General features: G+C 41.5%; 1 protein-coding gene across 5 annotated transcripts in view; it reads left to right on the top strand.

Annotated features, from left to right (window-relative positions):
- Window positions 1-13,820, top strand: part of RREB1 (ras responsive element binding protein 1) — a 129,027-nt gene that overhangs the window by 70,844 nt on the left and 44,363 nt on the right. For all 5 annotated transcript variants that reach the window (XM_068557648.1, XM_068557647.1, XM_068557643.1 and 2 more), the window contains exons 5-6: window positions 3,084-3,173; window positions 3,882-4,045. In XM_068557648.1, the coding sequence (XP_068413749.1) occupies window positions 3,084-3,173; window positions 3,882-4,045 (254 nt within the window). The remainder of the gene's footprint in view (window positions 1-3,083; window positions 3,174-3,881; window positions 4,046-13,820) is intronic.

Genomic DNA, 13,820 nt, shown 5'->3' with positions numbered 1-13,820 from the left:
GAGAAGGCAGTCTTCTGAGTTTGTCCAGGGCCCGGGGGTGGACGGCAAGGTAAACCTGTTGGGCTTTTGTGAGTTAATTTTCTTTTTTTGTTAACAATCCCACAGTGACTGTCCTTATACAGAATTGTCTGAGCATAGTGTGATGGTTTTCTATAAATCTGTAGACGTACAACATGAATTACGGCTTTTGATACGATGTGCCCTCCAGGAAAAGCTGTCCCTGCCTAAAATCCCTCCAGCAGCACAGGAGTGTCCGTTTCTCCGCCTCTTTCTCAAGGCTGAAGACTTGGCAGAGTTAAATGATGCTTTAGGGTTGGGGCATTGATACTTTTTCTCTCTTTTTTCCCTTGTCTCCGCGTGCCTCTCTTCCTATGGGTACCTGAGAAAATTCTCAGCCTGTTTGACTGTGGCCTGAGCCGAGAAGGCGTGCTAGCTCTGGGAAGAAAAGGTTTATTTCCACTCTCATGTGACTGTCCATCCATCCATCCATCTATCTGTCCATCCCTCCATCCATCCCCCTATTTCACAATATACAGCCCCCTCCTCCTTCCAGCCAGGCACTGCGCCAGGTGCCGAGCTCTTCCTTAGAGCCCAGCATCGCCCCAGCACAGGCAGACCTGGCCCACGTCCAGGCTCTGGTCCCTTCCCAGTGATTCAGAGACAGTAGGTAGAGGGGGCCCACGGCACCTCCATCCCTGCATGGTAAGTGGAGCTGACTCCACAGAGGTGCCTGGGCCATTTTCCACCCACTTCCTGTGTCCTCTGGGGTTCCTTAGGGCACTGGCTGAGTTTTTGAAAGGAGGTCTGAGCTAGAGGTAGGATGGGAAAGACAGTGCATTAAAAAAAACCAAGCGCGGTGCGGGAGAGAGAGTGCAGAGTGCGTCGTCCTTACCTGGGACAGACAGGAGGGCTGGGAGGGAGCCCTGGGGAGCAGCCCAGCAGCTAGCAGAGTTCCAGGGCAGATTAGCCACAGCCGGAAGCCAACAAGGGTGCCAGATAGTTTCATTATGGAATGGTTAGTTATCACATTAGCTGCTAATTTTATCTGTCAGCTCAGGAAGCGTGCTCCTTCCACCGGCACGGCCACAGCCATTGGATTCAGCACTCTCCAGTAGGGCCTCTTCCAGCATCACGGTGCTCCCTTCTCTGTTTGATTTGTTTTTAAAAATTAAGTCTGAGTCTGGAGACTTCCTTCTCCCAGACCATCGTGGATGTCCTGGACCTGTGCTATGGTCTGCAGCGTGCCGCTGCCCGCCTCTGAGAATGGTGAGGATCCAGTTCACCGTAAACCCAGCATCATTCCCATCAGCCCCGGGGGCCACTCAGCGTGTCTGGCATCTGCCTCAGGGGAACGCAAGATGATTTTTTTTAAAAAGAATTTAAAAATCCTCAAGAGGCTGGCTACTTGGAGGCCTGACCTTTTAACATATATTTCCATCCTACCGCTGAATCTCTTTTCTTTAAAAAAAAAAGAAAACACTTTTTAATATATATTATCACTAACCTAATAATTTAACAAAAATACCCCAAAGACCGAGTTTGGGCCCAGCTGTGAGGCATCCCTCATTATTATACGAGTGCTCTCACTTTGTTGTTACTACTTTTGGTTTTGGTTTCTCTGCCCGGTGGTTCTTGGCCAGCTCCTTTCTGACTGTCGTGGAGTGGGGCTGAGAAGGCCTGACACCCTCCTCCCCGCAGACGCACACGTTCTGCCTCGGGGAGGAGTGGGAGTGGATGATGGCTGGGTGAGGGTGCAGGGTTTTTTTGTGTTTTGTTTTTTAAATTGTCTCTGGGTTAATCACCTTCCTTAGAATTCATGTCTGTGATTTTTTTTTTAATTTGAGAGTGAAAAAACGTGCAGCATACCTATTTCTCAGACCCAAGGCCACAGGCTGGGAGCAGGTGTATGTTGCTTAAAATGAGGCTTAATTTGCTTAATTGCTTAAAATGGGTCCCTCTCACTGTAGGAGCCGCGTACTAGACCCCATCATGCGTTCACTCCACCCCGTCTGGTGCCATTTGTTTTTATGGTCTTCAGGGTGACTTTTATTTTCGTCATCTCTCATGCGCCAACCACAAGGGTGTTTCCTTTCTGTGCCTTGGGGTTAATCCTTTTTGGGTCAGACTTATACAGCCTAGCGGTTTAGGGCATGGGCTTTGGAGCAGCTGGCCTGAGTTTTAATCCTGGCTCTGCTACTTAATAGTTCTTTGATTTGGGGGCAGGTTACTTGCCTCTCTGTACCCGTTTCCTCATCCCGAAAATGGGATCCATAATAGTGGCGGTTTCTCACGGTTGTGTGAAAAAACACTATTCTGTATGTGCAGAGTTTAGCACATAGTAAGTGTTCAGTAATTGGTATTATTTCAGGGAACAGAAATGCATTCAAATGAGTACAAGTAAAAAGAGGGCTATTGAAAGATGCCCGAGGGTCCAGCCCTCCCTCCTGTCACCTCCCAGCGACTGCACCCTCCCTCACTCTTTTTTATTATTTATAAGCAGTGGTAAGCAGGTGCTCGCAGCGAGTAAAAGGATCCCGTTGATGTCCGATGGGCACACTGGTGGGTACAGGGGTCTTCCACCCTCGGGAGGGTGGGTTTTTGACGTGAGAACTCCGTTCCCTCTCGTGTGTCTTGGTGGACTCAAGACCAGGTAGAAACTAGTGACTGGAGCCTGGGTCAGAATTGAGGAGAAATACATCCCTTTTCTAGCTCAGCTGTGACTTGATGCTTAATTTTTCGCCATCACTGATGATTAACTAAATGGTGCCTAACAAGAACGCTAGTATTTACTGAGCACTTAGCCTGTACGGGGCACTGTTCTGGTGCCTTCTATGTGCTGATTGATCTAATCCTCATCACCGCGTGATGCAGTAGATGCTATTATTTTCCCCATTTTACAAATGAGGAAACTGAGGGCAGACAGGACGGCCACTCTCCCAAGCTCATACCCAGCCAGGCTCCAGGGCCTATGCTCTCAGCTGCTCTGTTGCTACAGCTCGTCAGACACAGATGTTTATAACACAGATGAGAGGCACTAGTTCACTGTGAGCTGAAATGGACTCTCTCTTTTATTCTCTTTTCAGGAAACGAAAGAGGAGAAGTCTTCCTATAACTGTCCCCTGTGTGAGAAGATTTGCACTACACAGCATCAGTTAACTATGCACATTCGCCAGGTTTGCTGCTGCTTTTGTATTTTCTTTGTTAAGAGAAGGGATGGGATTTTATCTTAACGGATGAATTGTGGCTGTTTAATTTAGAGTTAATATTCTTAATTTTGAGGGGCAGTCATGAAATAATTTTTGTGTGTCCGTGTTATTGTGACAGAGTCCCAGGTCAACACAGAATATCTTTTTGGAATTTAGCAAACATCTAATTAACTAACCACATATGACAGAAGACTTTTCATCATCTGTGACTTGTCATTGTGAACCAGATCTCCTCACAGTACAGTGAGATTATAGACGTAGACCCTAATTCTATATATTGCTATAAACTTACATCATGTAGCGGGGAATTTCCTTGATTTGGGATCTCTTTTGGCTCTTCTTCTTTATTGTAAGATTTATCCTTCTCCCTTGCCTGCTGTGGCTGGTTCATGACAAGTATTGAATCTAGAACAGCGAAGGACTGACAATATTCAAATCATAACATGGTACTGAATAGTAGCATCATTTAGTAGCTTGGGTTTGATAGAACAGAATATTTATTTGCCTATGGTCTCAATAGATTTTGATGTTCGGGACGATATTTTAAATGAAAAAGAAAAAAATGGCTGAGAAGTGTTAGTTTTTTTTTTTAATAAAGCTCTGAATGTGCATTTCATAATCACCTCGTTTTGACCCGTCTTCCTAAGTGACCACTGCGATCATTGCTTTCTGCAGCACAACACAGACACTGGAGGGGCCGACCATTCATGCAGCATTTGCGGGAAGTCGCTGAGCTCGGCCAGCTCCCTGGACCGCCACATGCTGGTGCACTCTGGGGAGAGGCCTTACAAGTGCGCTGTGTGTGGCCAGTCTTTTACCACCAACGGGAACATGCACAGGTGGGTGAGGGCAGCCTTTGCCTGCTGGCTGGAGCCTGGAGGCTGACAGAAAGCAAAGCGGCCTTCCATCCATCTTACCAAAAGGTGCAAAGAGTTCTGTTCACTGTATGGAAAAGCCAGAGATGGTTTTGTTTGCCTGCCGTGTACAGTCTCCAGTGTGTCAGAGGTGTCTGCTCAAGGAAACAGAAGTACCTGGGCTAGGTCTTTGGCCGATGGGGGAATCTTCAGGGTGACCCTTTGCCAATTGGAGTTTCTTTGCCTAGGTGCCAGAGGTGGGCAGCTTATCAGACACAGAGGAACCCTAGAGGATTAGCAGAGTAACCCTTGCCTTTTTAAAACTATTTGCATATGCCTACCAGATACCCTGCAGGGCGAAAAATTTCTGGAGCAGTTGAATAAATAGTTAAGTGGGCTGGTCCTAGAGCTTCAGGATAAGATAGGATAAAATGAGAAAGAAAATCTGATAAATGTCAGGAATCTACTTCCTGAGGGAGAAAGAGGCTCACTCAGAAGTGGGAGGGAGCTCAGTGGTGGGTATATTAAAATGTGGGAGGAACCAATGGAAAATGCACTTTACAGAACGATTACTTATGTTTTAAGGGTTAGAACAGACTTTTTTTAATGCTTTTCTTTTTTTACACACACATTTAGGAACATTGGAAATCCAGGAAAACGTTTTAAAGGGACTCAGAATTTCACCTTCTCAAAAAAATCAGGCTGTTTTTATTTTTCCATATTCCCTTTTAGGCGTTATGTTGATTTCTTTTAAAGAGTTGACTAACATTGTTTTTTACATATTTATTCAAAAGGAGACTTTATATAGTTGTGAAATTGATATTTTATCATATATAAATACTCAAACGAGATGGTCCAGTTTATTCCAACTGAAATCATTTTACGATCCACTGATGGTGTACTTGGGACATACTGGTATAGTGGTAAATTTCTGGATTTTTGGAACTAGGCTCCTGATTTCAAATCTCAGCTCTGCTACTTGTAAATTTTCCATCCTTGAGCAAGTTGCATAACCTTGGTTCCTCACTTTCCTTCTCTTTAAAATGAGATTTTTAATGAGGATTTGGAGATAATGAGTTTAGCCCATGGCAGGCACTCAACTAGTGCTATTTATTATTTTTATTTGCATTTCTGAGTAATGCTGCCATAACTTGAATCCTGTGGATTTCTCAGTCTGAACTCCTAGAAGTAGGGTAGAGTATGACATTATGAAAGGTATCACTATTTTAAAGAATTTTGATGAAGTGGTTTTTTTTTTTTCCATATAAGTTCCAATCCCCTTTGCCCCCTCATCTCCTCCTAGGAGTGTTTCTGAGTACAAAGCAGGAAGTGAGTACTGTCATCGTTTTTTGATATATTTTACATTTTAGCTTTTTACTTTTTTACCTCCACATCAGCCTGTTAGTATCATTTTGCCTTCTGTTTGCCATTCGTTTTGTTTTGCCTTCTCCTTTTATCCCACCTGCAAAAAAAAAAAAAAAAAAAAAGTCCTTTGTCGCTTGTGTATTTGACCCCTCAAAATCCGGTCCTAGAGGTATTGCCTGCTCCCTTCTTGGGGGGTTTCCCCGCTTTCTCCTAACCAATTTTAGAACATTTTCATTACCCCCAAAAGAAACCCCATACCCATTATCAGTCACTTCTCATTACTACCCACCCTCCAGGCCTAGGAGAACACTCATCTACTTTCCCTCTGTTGACTCACCTATTCTGGACTTTTCACATAGCATGCGGTCTTTTGTGACCAGCTTCTTTCACTTAGCATTAATGTTTTCAAGATTCATCTGTGTTGTAGCATCTATCAGTATTTTATTATTTTTTATTGTCATGTAACAGTCCATTGTATGGACATACCACATCTTATTCACCTCTTCATCAATTGGTGGACATTTGAGTCATTTTCACTCTTTGGCTATTATGAATAATGCTGTTGTGAACATTGTTGTACAAGTTTTGTGTGGACATGTGTTTCCACTTCTCTTGGGTAGATACTTAGGAGGGGAATTGCTGAGTCGTGTGGTAACTCCATGTTTCAACATTTTGAGGAACAGCAAAGCTGTTTTCCAGAGCAGCTCCATCATTTTACACTCCCACCAGCAGTGTGTGAGGGTTGCAGCTTTACACATCCTTGCCAACACTTGCCTTTTTCATCACAGCCACCCCAGTAGGTGTGAAGTGAAATCCCCATGCGTTCATAATTTTAGTTTTCACATTTAAGTCTACAATTCATTTTAAGTTGATATTTGTGTATAGTATAAGGAAGGAATCCAAGTTCAGTCTTTTGTACTATTTGTTTAAAAACTTTTCTTTCCTCATTGAATTATCTTACCACCTTTATCAAATTTCAGTTAACCATAAATGTAAGGATTTACTTCTGTACTCTCAATTCTGTTCCATTGGTACGTATGTCTGTCCTGAGGCCTAACACTGTATTGATTACTGTAGCTTTTGGTAAGTTTTGAAATTCAAACTTAGATCTTTTCCTAGATTGTTTTGGCTATTCTGGGTTACTTGCATTTCTGTGTGAATTTTAGGGTCAGTTTATCAATTTCTGCAGAAAAAAGCAGCTGGGAAGATTATAGGGATTGCAAAATGTGTAGGTCAGTTTGGGGGCATCACCATCTAACAATATTAAATCTTTGAGCACGGGATATTGTCCATTTATTTAAGTCTTAATAGATTTCTTTCCACTATGTTTTATCATTTTTAAGAGTGCAAGTTTTATATTTATAAATAAATAAAAAATTTATTTATTTATTTATTTATAAATATATTTATTTATATTTATTTCAAATTTATTCCAAAGTGTTTTATTCTTTTTAGTGGTATTGTGAATGGAATTGTTTTCTACTTTTGTTTTTCGACTGTTGGTTGCTAATGTATAAAAATAACAATTCAAATTTTATATTGGTTTTGTTTCCTGCAACCCTTCTGATCTTGTTTATTCATTCTAATAGTTATTTGGTGGATTCCTTAGGATTTTCTATATCTAAGATCATGTCATCTGCAAGTAGAGAGAGTTTTCCTTTTTCCTTTGAAACCTTTTATTTATTTTTCTTGCCTGCTAGCCTGGGCTAGACCCGCCAGTGTGATGTTCAATAGAAGTGAAAAGAATGGACATCCTTGTCTTATTTCTGATCTTATGGAGGAAAGATTCAGTCTTTTCCCATTAAATATGCTGTTAGTTGTAGGTTTTTCATAAATGCCCTTTATCAGTTTGAAGAAGTTCCTCTCTATTCCTAGTTTGCTTGGTGTTTTTATCATGAAAAGGTGTTAGATTTTGTCAAAGGCTTTTTCTACATCTATCACGATGGTCAAGTTGTTTTTGTCCTTTATTCTGTTTTGGATGTTAAATTAACCTTATTCCTGAGATAAATCCCACTTGGGCACAATGTATAGTCATTTTGTCATATGTTGATAGATTGGGTTTGCTAGTGTTTTGTTAAAAGATTTTTGCCTATATTTATAGGCAAAGAGATACTGGTCTGTAGTTTTCTTGTGATGTCCTTTGCTGGTTTTTATATCAGGGTAGTATTAGCCTCAGAGAGTGAATTTGGAAATATTCTCTCCTCCTCTGGTTTTTGGAAGAGTTTGTGAAGAGTTGGTATTAATTCTTTTTAATTAGATATGTGGTAGAATTCATCAGTGAAGCCATCTGGGCTTTTCTTTCTGAGAAGTTTTTAAATTACTAATTCAGTCTCTTTACTTGTGATAGGTCTGTTCACACTTTCTGTTTCTTCTTGAGTCAGTTTCAGTAGTGAATGTCTTTTCTAGAAGTTTAGCCATTTGGTCTAAGTTATCTAATTGGTTGTCATACAGTTGTTCGTAGTGTCCCCTTACAATCCTCTTTATTCTGTAAGGTCAATAGTAATGTCTCCTCTTTCATTCCTGATTTTAATAATTTGAGCCTTTTCAATTTTTTTGCTTAGTCAATTCAATCCAGCTGAACATTTGACGATTTTATTGGTCTTTTCAAAGAACTTTTGATTTTGTTGATTTTTCCTCTGTTGCTTTTCTGTTCTCTCCTTCATTAATTTTCTACTCTAAACATGATTTCTTCCCTCCTGCTTGCTTTAGGTTTAGCTTGCTCTTCTCTTTCTGGTGTTTTAAGGTAGAAGATTAGACTATTTATTCGAGAACTTTTTTTAGTAGAGGCACTTACAGCTATAAATTTCCCTTTAAGCATTGCTTCCATCACATCCCATAAATATTTGTATGTTGTGTCTTCTTTTTCATTCATCTCAAAGTATTTTCTAATTTCCCTGCGATCTCTTCTTTGGTTATTCAGGAGTATGTTCAATTTCCACATATTTACAACTTCTCAAATTTATTTCTATTATTAATGTCTAATTTCATTCCATTGTAGTTGGAGAACATACTTTCTATGATTTCAATTTTTTTTTAATTTATTGAGGCTGGTTTTATGGCCTAGCATATGGTCTGTCCTGGAGAACGTCCCGCGTCTGTTTGAGAAGAGCATGTATTCTGCTGTTGCTGGGTGGAGTGTTTTCTTGACGTACTGTCAGTTCCAGCTGGTTGATACACTGTTTAAGTCTTCTGTTTCCTCACGGATTTTCATTTATCTTTATGTGCTCTACATGTAAGGTTTGTACGGTTATCGTCCCATTTTGCAGATAAGGAAACTTGCTTAAGATCAAAGTCAGTGCCGAGGTTTGAACATAGGCTGTCAGGCTTAGAGGCCATGAGGAATAATTGATACAGCTTTCGTGTCACTTTGCGTATTAGAAAAAAAGCACTCTTTCAAGCTTTACCCTCTTTAGGAATAATTTCATGTTGTTGTAGAGCATTATTTTCAATGTCAAACTATTTGAGCCATCCTACTAGCATAGTACACTCTATTTCATGAGCATGGAATCGCTTTTTATTGATTTTTTTTTTTAACAGTGTGTTGTTTGTGAACTATATTGAACTTTTTATAGCCCAACCCTTGATATTACCCTAAGATGCATTTCTCATTTATGCACAATGCATATTGGAGTTGTTTGTAAATTACTGTTTATAAGTATTTTTTTAAAGCAGGCCTTAGGGATGTTTGTGCTAATTTTGGGTTTTGTGCTGATTTTATTGTGAGTCATCTTGATTTGGAGGAGAGGACTAATTGTTGGGGGCTGAGTTCTAGTCCTGATTCTGCAGAACGTTTCAGAAATCTCTCGATTTTTCTATACTTTACCAAAATGGCATGGTAAAACCTCACTTAGAACTTGTATTCAAATGCAGTGTTTGTGAAAGCATTGTGAAGGCTTACCGTGTACTAGGGAAATGTCCTGGGTGAGGGGTGTTCCTGAGTTTGTATTTTCAGAGCTGAAGGCACCCTTGTGATAATCTTTGAGAGGTATACACTCCTAGCTGTGTGACGCTAGCAGGTTAATTAGCCTCTCTGTGTCTTGGTTACTTCATCTGTAGAAGGCAGGGATATCTGTACCAATGGGAGCATTGTGGGGATTCATGAATTAACACATGCAAAGCACTTAGGATAATGTTAGTTAATCACTACTTATAAATAAATTGAAGTAAGTGGTCACTAGTGTTGTGATGGTGGTGGTGCCACTGAAGGGAGGTATGGCGACTGACTACGCATGTGATGCCAGAACATAAATGAAAGGTTGTCTTTTCTTTCGCCTTTTGCTCTACTAACCCTGTAATTTAAATACCAAAAAATTTATTTAGAATGTTTGAGTTTATCACACTGCATTTATTTTTGTCTTCCCTGTAGAAAATTGCAAACAATGAGTTAAAAGAACATTTGGTGTTCGGTAATCAGTCATAGTCATTACCACCTTCACTTGTTGGTGAATCTGTACTTTTGAAAATGAAAAATTTTAAAAATGTGAAAACACTGACAAAAATGTGCCAGAAAGAGTAGAGTTAGATTTATTTGTCCTGGTGGATCTGTTCCAGAATCTGATACTCGAACGGTGAGCTGTGATCTCTCCTGAGCAGATACCTGTGTTACATTAATCGGGGGCCGGAGCTGCCCTGGGAGGTGTGTGCAGGGATTAAAAAAGAAGAGTGAATACCCAAGTTGTGCTTAGCTGCATCCTTGCTTCACTTCCAAAGCCTGGAAGGAGGTCAGTGGACTGTGTGTGTGGTGCTCAAGACCAAAGTTCTGTTTCTCATTTTTCTTCGGCTGCTGCTGCTTCTCAAGGTCTGCAGCCGCAGCTGCCATCAGTAGAGCCAGGAGCTCACAGGTCGGGGCTCTGGAGCCCATGCTAAGCCCAGGCCGGTGCACCCACCCCCGAGTCCCTGTTCTGCCTTGTTTCTAACCTGCCCTGGGCCCCCTTTCCTGTGTCAGTTTCATGTGACACGGCTCTGGGCTCTGGTTTTCAGTACACCCCCGTCGGGGGTGCAGATTCAGTAAGGCCCCTGCCGTGACATGAGTCCCTGTGATGCAGATTTCTAGATCTGATTCTCCAAGGCCCGATTCCACAAAGCTGGTCTGAGGACTCCTAGTGCCCCTTCCCTTGGCCTCCTGCCCACCTGTTCCAAAGGTCATCTGCACACTCATGCATGCTGCACACCTCCGTGTGCACATTCTCTTGGATAAGCCCCACCTTCCCCAGGTTTATCGCTGAGCACCACATGTAGGAGGCAGATCTGGGTTCCAGCCCAGATTTTTGTTGCTTCAGCACCCAGAGGGCCTCATTCTACGTTTCACAGCATGGACCCCCAGAACTGTGTCCTTTTCAATTTCAGGTTATTCCTAGCTGATAGTGAGGTACTCTTTGCAGTCACCCACTTTGTAAAGCAACTCACTGTATCTCCTTTGGCCACTAGTCATTTTATAAGTGTGTTTGTTATCTTTGTTTATTAGGCTAATTGGCCTTTTTGTAGAGTTTCCTTCACCTTAGTTTCATGAGAGGACCATGAGCACATAATCAGCCCAGTAGAATTATCATATTAGTAAAAGAAAAATAAACTTCATAGAACCAGAGAGCAGATTAAATTGTTATGTGCTGTCATGTTGATAGTTGCACTGTAGCTCTGATGCAGCCCATAACTTATTATAATTTAATTCCAGTAAATACATTTAAATGATATTTAAAACTGATTGTATATTTGGCAACTAGGGACACTAGAGTGATGCAAATTCCAGTTCATTTTGAAAAAGGTTGGGGGAGAGACCGTCTCAATTTATTACCGTATCTGGTACAGTTTTTCAAGTTACCACTTCCCTGACTGCGGATTCTCATGTTTTTGAGGTTTGAAAATCCTTTATCCCAAACCTTTCTAACCACAGCTTAGTTCCTGAGCAGAATAACAGGCTGCCATCACCGTGCAAAACATGTATCACGGAAACATCACTGTGGCTCCAGCTTTTAACTTCCCAGAACTCTTTATCAGTTGCTCCCATGTTGAAAATTTGGATTGAGCAGTGCTTGTCTTCCAAAACAAACTTGGGAAACTGAGCCAGAGCACGCCCTCTGGGAGAGCTCAGTGTAGGAAAAAGGGCACTGAGCTTTGCAATTTGCAAAACTTTCCAAAAAGTGCTGGACGGCAGAGCTATGAAGAAGTGATGATACTTGAGAGGGTTGCAGTGGATCTCATTTAGAAAGAATCAGACCTCTGAAATGGGTATTTTTCTTTTGCCTTGGAAAATAGGAAGTTAATTTCCACTTTGCCTTGGAAAATAAGAAATTAATTTCCACTTTGCTCCTCATCTTACAAACTCTAGACTTTTAAGCTGTAAAGAGAGTCATGGGATCATGTTGAGGACACACAGGCGAGAGACCCTGACCAGAGCAAGCTTTCCTAACTTCTGCATTCTTTGGAAGATATATCCTTTGGAGGATAACACATCCTCCAGAGAGCAGGGATGTATTATCATTTCAGCTGTGTGTTTAGAAGGTGAGGCAGGGACATCCCTGGAGTGTCACCTGCTTGTTTTGCTTTCCTCCTGCAATGGGCATGCCTTTGTCCATTGCTAAGTACAGGAGACACAGGCCCTGAGGATGCCGCTGGATAATGGACAGTCTTCAGGAACAGAGGCTTATGTGTTCCTATTATGCTGGAAAAAAACATTCGCTGCACAGAAATGTGACCTATTCCATGACGAATGAGACCGTGGAGGCTCTGAATTTAGCACACTACTCTCAGATGCTTAGGCACAGCCAGCCCTTGGCATGTACAGCTGAACTTGGGTATCTGAACAGGTGGCCGGCATTGAAGGACAGAAGGAGCAGACGTAGGACAGTGTTTCGGGAGGGTCACTTCTTTACCCTCCAAGCCCAGCAGGAGGAAGGGCCTTGTGAAAATCAGTCGTCGTAATAATCGAGTTTCTGAGGGCACCCTGTCACTAGTTTTGTACGTGCTACTTCTCAAGAGTGGAGGTGCGCACACAGAGGCTCAGCTAGTCCCATCTTGAAATGAGTCTCAATCACAGTTGCCTGCTTCCTGACATATTCCCTGGAGGGAAGGAAGGGATTGGGTCAGCTCACATGCAAAGAAATTATTTTAGGATAAAAATCTGTGGGTCACCCTACCCAGGACTGAAAATTTTGTTTCCTTGGAAATATTTCTATAAAAAAGAAGGGGGAAATGATTATGTAATAACACTTTTCTTATCTATAACTAAGTATCTGTTCCTTAGGGGGGAAGACAAATCAGAAGAGAATACCTTTCTGGGACGCTCAGAGGTCTTTACACATTCAGGTCCACTTAGAAGATGATAAATATCGCAGCCCTCTAAAGATTGTTGAGGGGTTTGTGTGAATGAGATTTTAATGTCGTATACACGGTCAGCACAACTGTATGAACTGTGCTGGACATGTGATCCTCACATCTGGTGGGTGTTCGGTGACTATATGGTAGTTTCATGATAGCAGTTGGGTATCAAGGCAGTTTCGGTATATTTAGTACTCCGTACTGAAATAGACATATTTCGGGTACAGTTTAGAAAGCCTTTTCTATTACGAGGGATGAAACTTTTTTTCTTTTTAACCGGAAAAAAGAAAGTCGTTAAAGTATAATACCCCATTCCCTGATCATTCCACTTAATGTGCTTTTCACTGTCTTGAGAGTCTACATTATTAAAAGGCTGAGAATTTTCCCCTCGAGAGTAAACATTTGTAAATCTATTTGTCAGAGCAAAATGTCTAAGTTACCGCTTTCCCCCAGTAGCATTATTAATTTTTCACCAAATGAGTTTATTGTTTGACTATATTTAAACGTTTTTAGCCTTTCTTCACATCTCATTGGCCGGAATTGAAATTTGTATGCATTTATTTTAACTTAATAGTTGTTTAAATAAAGGCGGCCTCTCTGTGGGTCCTCTGAGAGCTCTTCCTTCCTCTCCGGCTGTGGCTGATAAAGGACGCTTCACGAAAGGGGGAAGAGGGCCTCCGTTTCTTCATCTATAATGAGGGTGACATTTTGCTCACAGAAGTTGTTGTTATGAGGATTAAATGCTGTATAATATATACCCAAGCCTCTGGCTTACGTAAGATATTTGACAAATTATAGTTCCCTTCCTTTCTTTTCTCCCTGAGGAAAGTTTAACCCACTAGTCACTCCTCCGTGCCGGTAAGCATGAGTATTTACAAAACCAAGAAAATAGACTCTGTGCCCTTCGACCATGAGGATTTCAGGCTGCGTCCTACGTTCGTGACGGTGTGAGAGCAGGGTTTTGTGTGCCATACACCTTTTCTGAATTGTGCACATCCTCATTATTATTTGAACACTTCTGTTTTTTTTTGGATTTCTTGTTCTGTGGTGTTTTTACATTTTTTGTGTGGATTTGCACTTA

Source organism: Eschrichtius robustus, chromosome 12 (genome assembly GCF_028021215.1).
Source record: "Eschrichtius robustus isolate mEscRob2 chromosome 12, mEscRob2.pri, whole genome shotgun sequence".
Lineage (NCBI taxonomy): Eukaryota > Metazoa > Chordata > Mammalia > Artiodactyla > Eschrichtiidae > Eschrichtius > Eschrichtius robustus.
Note: the sequence above shows the minus strand (reverse complement) of the source record. Positions and strands in the feature narration are given on the sequence as shown.